At 41.5% G+C, this 13,191-nt stretch overlaps 1 protein-coding gene across 1 annotated transcript in view; it reads right to left on the bottom strand.

Annotated features, from left to right (window-relative positions):
• Positions 1–953: 953 nt before the first annotated feature.
• The window catches only part of CDK5RAP2 (CDK5 regulatory subunit associated protein 2), a 70,404-nt gene continuing 58,166 nt past the window's right edge, over positions 954–13,191 (bottom strand). Inside the window, exons 32-38 of the mRNA XM_031057259.1 lie at positions 12,422–12,670; positions 11,389–11,466; positions 10,418–10,671; positions 7,479–7,625; positions 5,461–5,599; positions 2,471–2,517; positions 954–1,597 (exon numbers count right to left, since the gene is read on the bottom strand). Coding sequence (XP_030913119.1) covers positions 1,538–1,597; positions 2,471–2,517; positions 5,461–5,599; positions 7,479–7,625; positions 10,418–10,671; positions 11,389–11,466; positions 12,422–12,670 — 974 coding nt within the window. The 3' untranslated portion in view covers positions 954–1,537. The remainder of the gene's footprint in view (positions 1,598–2,470; positions 2,518–5,460; positions 5,600–7,478; positions 7,626–10,417; positions 10,672–11,388; positions 11,467–12,421; positions 12,671–13,191) is intronic.

The following is a 13,191-nucleotide window of genomic DNA, read 5'->3' as shown; positions in this document are numbered from 1 at the left end:
TGGAGTTTATTTTTAACTTTTCCCGTTTTCCCGGAATCCAGAGGAATGGGGCTGGCTCCCCCTGCTGGCTCCGGCTGAGCCTCTGCTGGGATGGGACACCGGGAATTACTAATTCCAAAAATTCAGGGACACAAGGCTGCAGGCTGGGCTCTGCAGGGCACAGAGCACCTCCCAGAAACCAGGAATTAATTCCCAAAATCTCAGGGACACAGGGTCTGCAGAGCACAGAGTACCTCCCAGACACTGGGAATTAATTCCAGGAAAATTCAGGGCCATGGGCTCTGCAGGGCACAGAGCACCTCCCAGAAACCAAGAATTATTAATTCCAAAAAACTCAGGGACAGGGGTTCTCTAGAGCACAGAGCACGTCCCAGTCACTGAGAATTAATTCCCAAAAACTCAGGAACAAAGGTTTAGGGCACAGAGCACCTCCCAGACACCAGGAATTAACGGCAGGAAAACTCAGGGACACAGGGTCTGCATGGCAAAGAGCACCTCCCAGACACTAGGAATTATTCATATTGCATTATAATAATTATTCATGATTCAGCTCAGGGGTGGATGAAGTTCCAGCTCTCCCCACCCTCAGAGCACAAATTCAGAGTTTTGTGGCACCCATTACAAAAGGGCAAATATAACCCCAATCCTGTATTAGGATCTCCCAGTTCCAGTGCTTGAATGCCAAGGGCAAATTTCCTTGTGCAATGGGGATGTCCTCAGCTTGAGGGGGAAAAAACATCGTGTTTAGTGCAAAATCTGTTCAGTGAGGTCATGCTTGCACCACAAACTCTGCTTTTGTAACAAAAATCACTTCAAATTATGGTCGTGTTAATGTTAAACTGAATTATTTTCCCAGTTCACTTTGTGTCACTCAGGAAATAAATGATGTGATGTGGCTGCTTTGGTCAGTAATACCCAAAGTCTGAGGTTTTAAACAAAATAACACAAACACATTTGTGATTATTTTTCATTTTAATTGTCTGACTCTAAGTAACATTTTCAGACACACCATCAATCTAAGTACCTAAGCATCAGGCAGCTTCCAGAAGAACCTTCCAGAGATGGTTAAAATGCTTTAAAATATTTAACATTTTTTCACATTGTTACAAAACAATGACAACTGGCAGAGTATTTTTTTTTAACCTACATTCTTTTAGCAGGAGAGAAACAGTGGAAGGTGGATCACATTCTTGATTCTTTCAGGACCTGTTTGACTACAACAACAAATAATTTTACAACATGGCAAGTACAAATATAAAATTTCAAATGTGCCAACTTTAAAAAAATCTGGATTTTTCCTCAATACCTGCAGTACCTTGCTTCTGGTAATAAATATTAAAAACCATCTTTACATTACAGAAAATGTTAAATAAATTATTTACCAAAAGGTGTCATTTTTTGTCCTTTTTTTTTTTTTTGGTCAAAGGCTGATTCCATTAAAAGAGCTGAACAAACATTTTTTACATCAATAAATATTAAGGCAGCACAAAGCAAACAACACTCACAAAACCAGTCTCTGTTAGCAGAACTTTCTCCTTCAGAGAATCCTTTTTTTGCTGGTGTAGGAAGGTGATTTTTGATTCTCAGCTGGTGGGACCTGGTTAGAAAAGCAATAATTATAATTATTATACAGTACTTCAATGCCCACAATTTTTCCTAACCCCATCCTGCTGCACAAGGATGTGGCAAGAGGAGCTCCTGTGTTCATCAGATCTTCAAATTAAAGTGCTAAGACTTCTGTGAGCAGAAAGATTGTTTGATTATTTTGTGTCATCACTTTGTAGCTCAGGTAGGGCTGAGAACAGCACAGCAGCTGCAGAGGGAGATGCTGATGGGGAGGAGGGAGAAGGGATGCATGGAAAAGGTTAGAGGAAAATGTAAGGAGGGGCTGGGAATTGTACAATTATTCAGAGTGGAGGAGTGAGAGGGGAAGGGTGGGATTTCAGAGTCAAGGAATGCATTGCACCCTTCAGGGAGAAAAGTCTGAAAAAGAGAAATCAAACCAGAGCAGGGATTCCTGAAACACTCCCAGGGATTGAACTCCCTGCACCAGCAGAGAGCTGCTCCCAAAAGCTGCCCCTGTTGGGTGTGTGGGTAAAAAACAAAAGCACCAGCAGTGACTAACACATGCTCCAGCTTTGAACAAGGATGTCTCTACAGCAGGCAGGTTATCAGGCTGTGATCTCCTAGAAATGAACTGCTGGGAGATGATGACAGACATGAATATTAATCTGGGGAAAGCATCAGGAAGGAGAGGGTTTAGGTGTTTATGTGGTCACTCATAAAACTCTTAATTCAGCCATCAAACACAGCAGGCTATTTATCACACTAAACTGCTGTCACCCAGGCTTGATTAGGTAGCAAACCTAAAGCAAATCAGACTAATTCTGCAAAATATTCCTGACACAGCACTGTGTGTTTCTGACTAGCAGAGACCAAGGAATTCAATACAAACAAAAATTTTACTTACTTCCAGGTTTCCTCTAGCCTTCTTCAAGACATCATGTGTTAAAACCACTGGAAAGAAAGAAAAAAGATTAAAAAGAATACTGCAAGTCTTAGTAAATTCCCAGAGTTTGTTTTATGACCAAACATGAAATAATGTCTGAGCAGAGGATTCCCTCAGGACTGCAGCTCCAGAGCAGTGCCACCCCTGGAATGTCATTCCCTGCTGCTGTTCTGTGCTCCACAATCTGCTTTTCAAACCTAAGCATCCTGGAAGTGCTCTTGAAGTTTTTCTGCCACGTGAAACAGGCAAAGCTCAGCCCTGCATGGACCCCCCAGATCTGCACAGCCCCTGCTCATCCCTCCATCCAAGCCACACAGGAAGATTTTCTGTCCCTTTTAAGGGGAGATGGTGCATGGTTTAACTCCAGTTTGATCCTTTAAGTGTCCTGCTTGGGCTGGGGAGGGCAGTTAGGAGGGGGAGAAGAGGACAGATGGCAAAAGGAGTCAGTTCAAGGACAAAGCAACCTCTCTGTGCCATGGGGAAATCAAAAAGCAGCGGCCTGCCCTGAAGGGTTCCAGGTTTTCTCCATTCATCCAGCCCAGTCTGTCTCTGTGGGGCCAGCAGGAGACCTGAGAATGAAGGAGGGGGTGTTTCCAAACAGAACTGGTATTTAGAAATGTCAGGTTGAATATGTGAGTCTCTAATCTGTATCAGTCCTGTAACTGCTGAAATGCACCACTCACAATCACCAATTTGATCTTCCAGTCTCAAAAATAAACAATTTAACCATAATAAAGATTTTTCATTACAACAATAAGAAGCCAACAACTCCAAGGGTAGAGCTGTCACGAGATAATTACACCCCTGGCAGATTACTGCAATTTGGCACTGCTTTGTTCCATGCTCAGAGGTTCAGATGAGGTTTATAAGCAATGAGCTCTCTCACCAGAGAGAGCACACAGAAGACTCTGAGCCACAAGAATGTTCCAGTCTCTGCCTCTAAATATATTTAGGAATGTTCAGCTACATAACAGAGGGAACCTGAATGTCCTCACTGGAGCAGGCAGGTAACAGGATGTGTGCAGAATGAAGGCAGGCAAGGTCACCCACTGCAGTGCTTTTCCCTTCTTGCTAGCAAAAGGAGAAGGGGAGAAATCTCAAAACCAAGGGGAAACCACCTGATAAAATCCAGCAGCTTCAGGTGGTCCCTCAGTTTTGCTGTAGGCTTGGCCAGGAATTTGTGTACAGATGCAAATGACAAACATTTCTGGAATTGCTCTTTTAAGACAAAGGCAACTCGACATCCATAATTCCCATAATCAATGAAACTTTGAGAAAATCACATCCAGGTCTCTTTGTGTGGCAGAGTGCTCACTGCTCAGAAGAGCTCTGCTAGTAAACTCATTTCACCTGGCAAACTAGATTTTCCTATATCAAAACTCTTAAATTCAGCCAATGGTGAGAATTTGGAAGCTGTGCCGCTGCTGGCACAGCTGCTGCTCTCCAAGCAGAGATTTGCATTATAGAGATTGCAGAAAATGCAGGTTTCAGTTTCTCAGCACCTCACTCAGAGGAGGTTGAATGCCCTGAAAAAAAAATGAGCAAATTTAGGGCAACAGGCACTGTTTGCTTTAGGGAAGTATGGGTGGGTGAGGTGGCTCAGGAATAACATTTTGGCTATAAGGGTAAAATCTGTTGATTTATACCCAGCCTAGCTCTGAAATGACTGACATGACACTGGAACTGGACAAATCAGACCAGTGAATCTACCCCAGAGATATTATTTGGAAAGACATAATGGAATGGCTTGGATTTTTACATGACAACCCCAAACTGAGCTATTTGGCTCTACAACCTGAACAGAACATCATTTATGATTTAATACAAGTAATTTGTACACATATAATGTAGCAATTCTGAAAGAAGTGACCAAACACCAACCCATAAATGCTTGAAACAACAAAAATCTGCAGGCAGAAGGTATATGGGCCTTAGATATAAAAATTACAGGCTATGGAACAAAATAACATTTATCACTCTACATTCCATTTAACTGACTTGAGTAACATATAATATTACAGATATTTCTATCACTTTGTATGGTGTGGAAAATTTTCCAGTCTAGATTAATTACTGATAACACAAGTGCCACTCCAGCTGGACTAATGAGCCATTCAGTCCCACCACTTCAGAGGAGGCAAGAATGGATTTTTTTTCATTTTATTTTTTTACAGAAGAAAATGAACTGTTCCTCCCACAGCTCACATACAGCTGGAGCAGGAAGGTAGAGCACAGTTCCATTCAGATCTCTTCTGGTGAGTGATTAAAGTCTAAAGCAGCAGAGATGGATCTCTTCAAACAGACACCTGGCTTAACACAGCTACAACACTCCCTGTGTCCCACTTGTTTTCATGTTTCCAGATCATTTTCTAGTCATGGGCCACTAAGGGTAAAATATAATTCCACAGCATGGCCTAATTTTTCTTAAAAAAAATATTCATAGCAAGATTTTGTTTCCCTTATTCTGAGCTTGTTCTCCTGCACTTCTCAGGCTGGTGCAGAGCACTGACAGAGCTCCTTGCAGGGCAGCACCTCAGAAAATGTAAAAGCCTAACTCCACATTTATTAAGACTCGGACAAAATCACAATTTTGAGAATGTCACAAACTTTGTCTGAAAATGTTTACAGCAAACAGAAGCTTTGCCTCTGTCCAGAGCTGCTGTAAAATAGAAACAGGAGTATCCAAAATGGAATAACCCAAGTAGGAATCAGTGGCAGCTGCATGGATTGACACATTATCAGTGCTTTTTGTAAAACCATGAACAGCTTCCCAGGATGTTCTCTACAGCCTTTTGTACTTTGGGCAACTTCTACCCACTGGAATGAGCCTCCACCAGCTCAGCACAGCCTGAGCCTGTCTGTCACAGCTGGGGCACACAAAGAACACCAATTTTAAGGCAGCCACAGCCTACAAAAATAAAATCAGAGTCATTATTAAAGCACACACTCACACTGGTCAATGATGACCTTCTCCATGTTTTCCTTCAGCTGGTTTGTGGAGTGCAGGCGTTTCACTGTGCTGTGCAACTTCTTCTCTTGCTCAGACAGTTTCTTACGTAACCTAAATATTTCTGCTTTCATTCCTTCATCCTAAATTGAGAGAAGAAAGTAAGATATTAAACTACTGGCTAAAAGTACTTTCTACATTGGGAATTGCTCAATACTTTTGTGCAAGTACCCTCAAGCTTCCTTGGAGTACCAATAACTCAGAGGAGGGAAGGACCACCACTGAGCCCTGTCCCTCCTCCTTCACATCCCCCATGACATGAGATTCTGTGATACTACTCCAATTCTTAGCTGGAATTTAGTGCAAGTCATTTTCCTATTAGACTGAGGGAAGTCTATTAGCCTGGTGCCTATTTTTGTTCTAAACTAGAAAAGATAAGGAAGGGATCAGTGCCAAAGGATCAGTGCCCTGTGTGCCAGGTTCAGAATTCCAGCTTCCTCCTGGTGTTCTGTTAATGGCTGATGCTGCCTCTGTCACAGGCCTAAAAGGCACTAGGACAGTTTAACTGCAAAATTATTTGACAGCATTATTATTAAGGTTCAGTTTTCACCACCAATCCCAACAAAGTTCTGGTCAGTGACCTGTAAAACAGGACTGTGAGAAGCCCTGGCACATCTGCCAGTGTCACTGATTTGGGTCCTTGTGCAGATTTAAGCTTGGAGGTTTTTTTCTTGTTGTTAAATAATAGAACTTCTGGAATTTGCTCCACTCTTTATCTCTGCAGAAGAACTGATTACTCCTAGCTCCTGTGGGGCTGCAGAGAAGGCACTGAACACTCACAGTATTTTAGAACCCAAACTTCAAGAGAGAGAGAGAGATTCTTTCATATTCTGCATTTAAGACATTAGGAGCAATCTAACATCCTTAAGATCAGGGGGTGTTGGATAAGAAACTCCAGAAAAAATTCTATTAGGCTCTAATTAGGATCATCCTGGGAATTCAGACCCCCACACACATTAAGATCAGCCTTGAAGAAGAGACTGATCCAAGTCAGGGTTCAGATCAGTGACAGGAGAGCAGGAGATGCATCCCCCACATCCTGAGAGCCCTGTGGGGGTGAGGGATGTTCAATCCCTGCAATCCAGGCCAGCAGGGAGCTGTCTGCATGGATTACACACATGAGGATAAAAATGGAAGTACACACTCTTGCCAAGGCATCCCAAATCTGGAGCTGGAACATCAGTGAATGTATCAGACAGCAAACTTCACTCCCACTGCTTTTGTGATTTTATATATTTAAGGATGCTAAAAAATATCACCAAAAATGTTATGAAATTATACAGAAAATGTTTGTTTTCCCTAAGTTTGAGGTTTTTTTCAGAAATATCCTGCTTCCCTTAATAAACACATACAAAAACCTCAGTGAAATCACTTTAGATTTATTTTAAAGCCAGGGTTTGAAACAGTTTCAATGCTGAGTGGTGGTATTCTGACAGCAGAGATATTTCATTCCTCATTTAGTTTACTTTCATGCATTTGCATAGTGCAATCCTTTTTAGTTAAAGTGTTATAAAACATGTCTTGGGGTTTTGTCACACTTTTACAAAAGCTTCTTCTTTTACCACTTTGGCATCAAGAACATAAAAGAAAATGTAGCTGAGATTACATCAAAGTTGCTGATGTTTCTCTTCTTACCAATACACACAGAATCAAATTGAATTTGATTCAAGTAAAAGGAGCCCAAACCTTTTCTTGTTGAGGTGGAGCTTTTGCCACCTCCCTGGATTTCCTGGATCTCATGTAACAGGATTAGAGATTCCATTTTTATTACAAAGGATGCTGTAAATGAACACCTGGCCATGCAACATCACCTGGACATACTCAGCCTTACACTAAATCCATGTGGCTGGAGACTGGGGGCATGATTCTCCAAAATGACACATCTGTAACTGCTGCATCTTCCTGGAGACATTCCCAAAGTCCAAAAAACCACCCCAAACCCCCAGCCAAGCCCAGCAGTACCTGAATGCCCTGAGCAGTACCATGAGCAGCTTTCAGGGGGAGAGAAACTCTCCAGAGAAGCTTCAGGGAACGTGCAGCCTCTTCCAAAATCTGCTGTACTGTGTGAGTGCTCGTGGACAAGCCATGCAGGGATGCCTGTTCTGGTACCTGTATCACAGGATTGGAGACATTTTATATTTTATACTTAAACCATTATGAAAATGTAATCTTAATTAATGGGTTTAATCCAGCTGGTGTGATTTCATACTTAAGATAATGTACACAGCCATTGTGTGCCATAAAAACTAATCTGTTAGTTAACAAAGGCTGCTGAATTATGTATTATCTGAGAATTTCAGTGAGGGAGGGGATTTATCCTAATCAATAACCATGATTAACAATAGATTATATTTACTAGATTTGCTATGCCACATGGTAACACTTGGCAACTCTCTTCTTTCTTCATTTGCATTTTGTGTCATGTTATTTGAAAGTCAATGATTACAGACATCAATTTAAGCAATATAGATGTTTCTTCCTTAGCAGACCCTTTAAACTGTTCCATTTAATGCTAAAATAACTATCAGGGTACACATAAAATGTTTTCCTCTGCTGACAGATGAGAAACCAAATGGAAGAAATTGCATAAATGTGAAATAAAGGAGGGAAAGAATGTGAGGGGAGCAAATGAATTACCAAAGCAATGGTGCTACAGAAGGGGGAAGGGTAATGAAAAAAAAGTATTTGCAGTTCCTGCCCCATGCAGGATACAATCTGAATATTTATTTAGCATTGTTATCAAACCAGAATCTTCCTGTCACATAAAATATCCCATTTGCTAAGTAGTCTGAAACTTCAGTGATGTAAGGCTTGATAGGAAACTGCAAATTGTGAAACTTACTGCTTTTATCTTTACACCAACAAAACAAGTTAAAAACTTAGAGAGATCACTTTTTCAGTCATTATCAGTATGTTAACTAGGTCATTGGGAAATATATGATACTTCAGAGAGTCTTAAGTGTCATTCAGGCATCATTTGACTGCGTGAGCACACATGTGATATCACAAAAAGAATTTCAGAATTGTTGCAGACTGCACCTTCAACAGCCTCACTAATTATAACTGCAAAAATAAGTAGCACGAATTTATCCCTGCAGTTAAGACCTTCTGTTTTCTGAAGAGCAGTAAGCATGCTTTTTACAGCATTTATATTATCATAAAATCATAGGGGTGAAAAGGACCTTCATTAGACACTTAGTTTCCTTTCCCTCTCCAAGGCAGGAAAACATTACATGGAATTTTTTAAACATTGGCATAATCCATCCTCAAAACTGCCTCCAGTCAGTGTCTCTGAGCACCCTCCATGCCAGTGTTCATCATTTTTACCACTGGCTGCTGTTTTCCATGCCTGATCCAGGCCCTTCCTGCTGGGGTTTAAGTTTCTTAGCTCCTTATTAAATGCCACAGATGTGCACAGATTGTTCCTTCCCTTTAATTGAAGCTTGTAGGCAAATGTGTCTTTTCAAATCACCCCAAATAAGCCATCATTAACTGCGTCCAAAAATTAATATTACGTAAGAGAAAATTAGCAGAAGTAAACACTAACTAGGTTTTCCTATTCAAGACAAAAAGGACTGAGGTTATTCAAGACAAAATAAATATTTTATTGGTTAAACATCCTTAAGATGCAGCAAGAGCACCATGAGTGCTAACATTGTCAGAGAATGAAGAAAGGATGATGCTCTGAGTCCTAGAAGACAGTATTTGATCATCAATGAAATATTCAAGTTTTTGGACAAGTTTATGATATTGTTAAATGTTCAACTGATAACCAGGAAGTGGAAAAATATTAAAAAATCTTCCCTGAAATATGAATGTAATATGAAACAAGCCTCATCAGCATATATCAATCTTTAATGTACAGTTATAACCTGGTGTTACTAAAAGGCTGAATTTAACTAAGGGGAGAACTTTATCAGCTCTGTATCACTTTTCTTTTAATTGTCTCATATTTCCTGGGTTTATCTCAAGCCTTCATTATATGAAAATCCTAATTATTTTTATTTTTAGGTTACTTTTACATACCCCTAGTTTAAGCCCTCTCTACAGCATTTTAGATTTTTACCTGGGGTTTTCTGCTGCTGCTTTTGTTTGGCTTTTTTATCATTTCCAGCACAACAAACACCAACTTCCATAGCAAAACCAAGCAGTTTTACCTCATTTAAAGCCAAAACTGAAAGTGAGATTGCTTAAAGGCCTAGAATTAACTACCTCAGAATCCCACTGAGTCCACCTAGACAATGACTGTGCCAAGCTTGAGGCATCCTGAGTTATTCAGTCAGTTCTTCCCTTTGCACCACTTTGTACCTGTGGGTAAAATCCCCTCCTTCAGAGGATTTCAGTGCTCACCTGTGGAAACACAGGGCATTGGGAATATTCCTCTGTCTGCTCTGGGGTGCCTGACCCCCAGGGGAGCACTGACTTTGACCCTCATTCATGGAGAAAGTTTCCCAGACTTCAAGATAGACTGGAATCCACAAAAGTGTGAAACAGATTATAGAGAGTAGTGTAGGTGTGGCACTTGGTGAGAAATTTAGATTTTGGGATTTTTAGTAGGTTGTGGGTGGAAACAAGATGGAGGGCACAGGGTGTTGTCCTGGATTTCTTCTTCCTTCCTCTTCATGGGTTTGGGTGGCATTTTGTAATTGGGCGGAAAAGTCCACATTGAGGGCTCTGTGGGATCAGTTATTGGGTTAAAAGGTAAATAATCCAGGTGTCAGTTTAGTCTTAAAAGACCTTGTAACAAGAGATTGTTGGCCATTTTGTGCCTTCTAATGAAAAGCTGCCGAACTCACAGCAGTGAGACTGCTTTACTGATAAATAATAATAAACACCTGAGTCCGAACAGGAACTACCATCTCAAGTGCCTTCAATCCAAACCCAGAGAAACCAACACTCACCTTCACTCCAGGCTCCTGCAGCTTGGTGCCAGTGAGCTCTCTGAGAGCCATCTCCATGTGTGCCAGCACCTGCTGTCCCTCTGAGATGTGTTTCCTCAGGGCATCGTAGTCCTCGATGAGGCCCAGCACGTGCCGGCCACTCCTGTCCGCCCACATGCGGTGCCCGGGCACCAGGCGTGGGGTGCACGTCCTGCTGGAGCTGCTGCTGCACACAGAGGCACTGTCCCCATCACCCTTAGGGGCTGCCTGAGGACCTGGCACAGAAAAATCAGGTTGGTTTTTGTAGAAGAAGACAAAACAGGAAAACCTTATAAATATGATTGTCTGGCAAAAGATTTTGAGAATATAGAAACTATAAGTGAGATTGAAATGAAAGCAAGCTTTGAGATACCTCAGTTACTGAACAACTGGAAAACAATGGTGTGGCCAGCTGAAGGTGATCCCCTTTTGATGGAACAACACCCTCTGCTTGCAGACAGGCCCAAGGGTCAGAGCAGACCCTACAGCTTGGCAGAAGGGGCCCAAAGAGGAGTTTTTAGGGTTTAAAATGTAACACAGTATGGTGATGTAATGATTCTTATAGCTGTATGTAAATGCTATAAGATTTGTATCTTGTACTAGATTGGTTAGTGAGAATTAGAATATTCAACACAGAGGAAGATTTATTGTATTGTAATGGGAACATCGCTCTTTTACCCTTTTGCAAACACAGAGTTTTGCTCTCTCACCCTCTCATCCTCTCTCCCCCTCTCTTCTCTCAGTCCTGCTCTGAGCTGTGGCTGGCAGCTCCCAGCAGGGCCCTGCACCCAGGCCCTTTGCAATAAACCACAAGTTCCAAGCCCTGGCTGCAGAGATCTCTGGTCTCTGTCCATCCTGGCCATCCTACCCCCTGACACTCCTACAGGTTTTATCCTCATACAAAAAAAAATAATAATTTGTACTCGACTGCTGTTGAACAGGGCTGGGTGTACCTGGGTTCTCTGCTGAAATGCAGCGTCCGTTCTGCTCACCAATGCTTCTCCTGGCAGCAGAGCAGTTGCAGAGATTTTCTACAGATAAGAAGGGAGAAGGAAAGCTGTATTATTAGATTTTAAAAACCCTCCCAGCTCTTCAGTTCTTTTATTGCTGATGCTACACTTGGATTCTGGAAGCAGGGAAAAACAGCTGATTTTTTTAGTGCCATGCCAAGGATCTTCCAGTATTTACCTACTTTTATACCTGAGCATCTATGCAAATTCTAGGTATCTCCCAAAATCAAACCATAGGTAAAAAAGCTAAAATACATCCTGATAAACATATTTCATTAACAAACATAAGCTTTCTATTAACTCCACAAGAAGTAGGACACTTTTCTCAGCTGTACCAGACTAAAGATTGTCTCTATATTCCTCCTTCAGAACTTCAACATTCCCTAAGCACCTAGGAGAAAAACTCAGCTCTGACATTGCAAGGAATCTTTCTGGTCCATGTGGTTTTATCTGGATGTATGGAAAGCTTTTATTGTGCAGAGCACTTTAAGGAGGAAGATTCTAGTGCCCTCTGTGTCCCATGTACATCAATACTGGAACAATAACCTAACCCTGGGTGTAAACATTACACTTCCCTTTATTTGCTAAAACAGCATCACTTAACAGTGATTGAAATAAAGGTAAAACATTCCTCAAGGGCAAAGAGGGGACAACTGATTTATCCAGAGCCCATTTAGTGCACTTATTGATCATTCCTGAGTAATACACACTCACCCTTAGCAAACACTAGAGAGCTCAGCAGTGGAAAAAGAACCCCCCAGGTAAGCAGAATTTATGGCAATTTACTGCAGGCATCCTCCCAGCCCAGAGACTCTGATTTGCTTGGATGCAAAGAAAGCACCAGCTGCTCTAGGACAGTGCAGTGTGCACTTCACACCCTGCTCTAACAGCAGAGGGGTTTGAAGAGAGCTGATATTGATTTAGGCTGTAAGAGGCACAGGTTGTGTAGTAGCCAAAAGCACACAGAGCACAGTACCATCCAGTCCTGCACAGGGCTGAGAGCCTGCCTTCAACACACAGTTGATATTAACAGCTGACACTGGGCCCACTTCCTCTCTCTTCCCTTTGGAAAGCTGTTCCTCTAATTTTTCATGCAAAGATTTGTTGGTGTCTATGCTCCTCTCCAGCTGCACTCGCAGGCTCTGGATTTCAGCCAGCAGTTCGTTTAAATCCAGTGGATTCTTCTGATCTTTCTGGAATTCTTCTGAGCCATCACATCTGGGATCTGAGAGAATTTCAAAAGAAACACTCAAACATCTCTAACAATTAAAATAATATTACCCACCAGAACACTCAGCAAGTAAGTTATAGTCAGTGCTATCCTCAATATTAAGAATTAACTACAAACAGCATTGAGATAATGGTTTGACAAAAAAAAGCATTTCTTAATTGCTTTTACTCTTGAAAGATTTAAAGGGATGAAATTTTTTTCACTTTGTCCATAAAAGCTACTATGTCTCATGGCAAAAGTTAAAAAATGAGATAAAAGGAGAATGAAGAGGATTTACAAAATGTGAAGTGCAGTAATGCACACTCTGGGGAAAGGAAAAGGAATGGGGAACATCAGAGTGTGGAGGAGGGATGGAGTAGAACTGGGAGTTTAATTTTATACACCAAAGGAAAAAGAAAACAGTGATCACCTGGCAACCAGAGGAACAAATTTGAACCTGAGAAAAGCAAGAGCTGTGTTTGCCTTCTCACAGAAAGAGATCAGTACACAAACAAGTCATGCATTCTCTCCTGCTG

Source organism: Geospiza fortis, unplaced genomic scaffold, assembly GCF_000277835.1.
Source record: "Geospiza fortis unplaced genomic scaffold, GeoFor_1.0 scaffold27, whole genome shotgun sequence".
Lineage (NCBI taxonomy): Eukaryota > Metazoa > Chordata > Aves > Passeriformes > Thraupidae > Geospiza > Geospiza fortis.
This window is presented reverse-complemented; position numbering and strand designations above follow the sequence as displayed.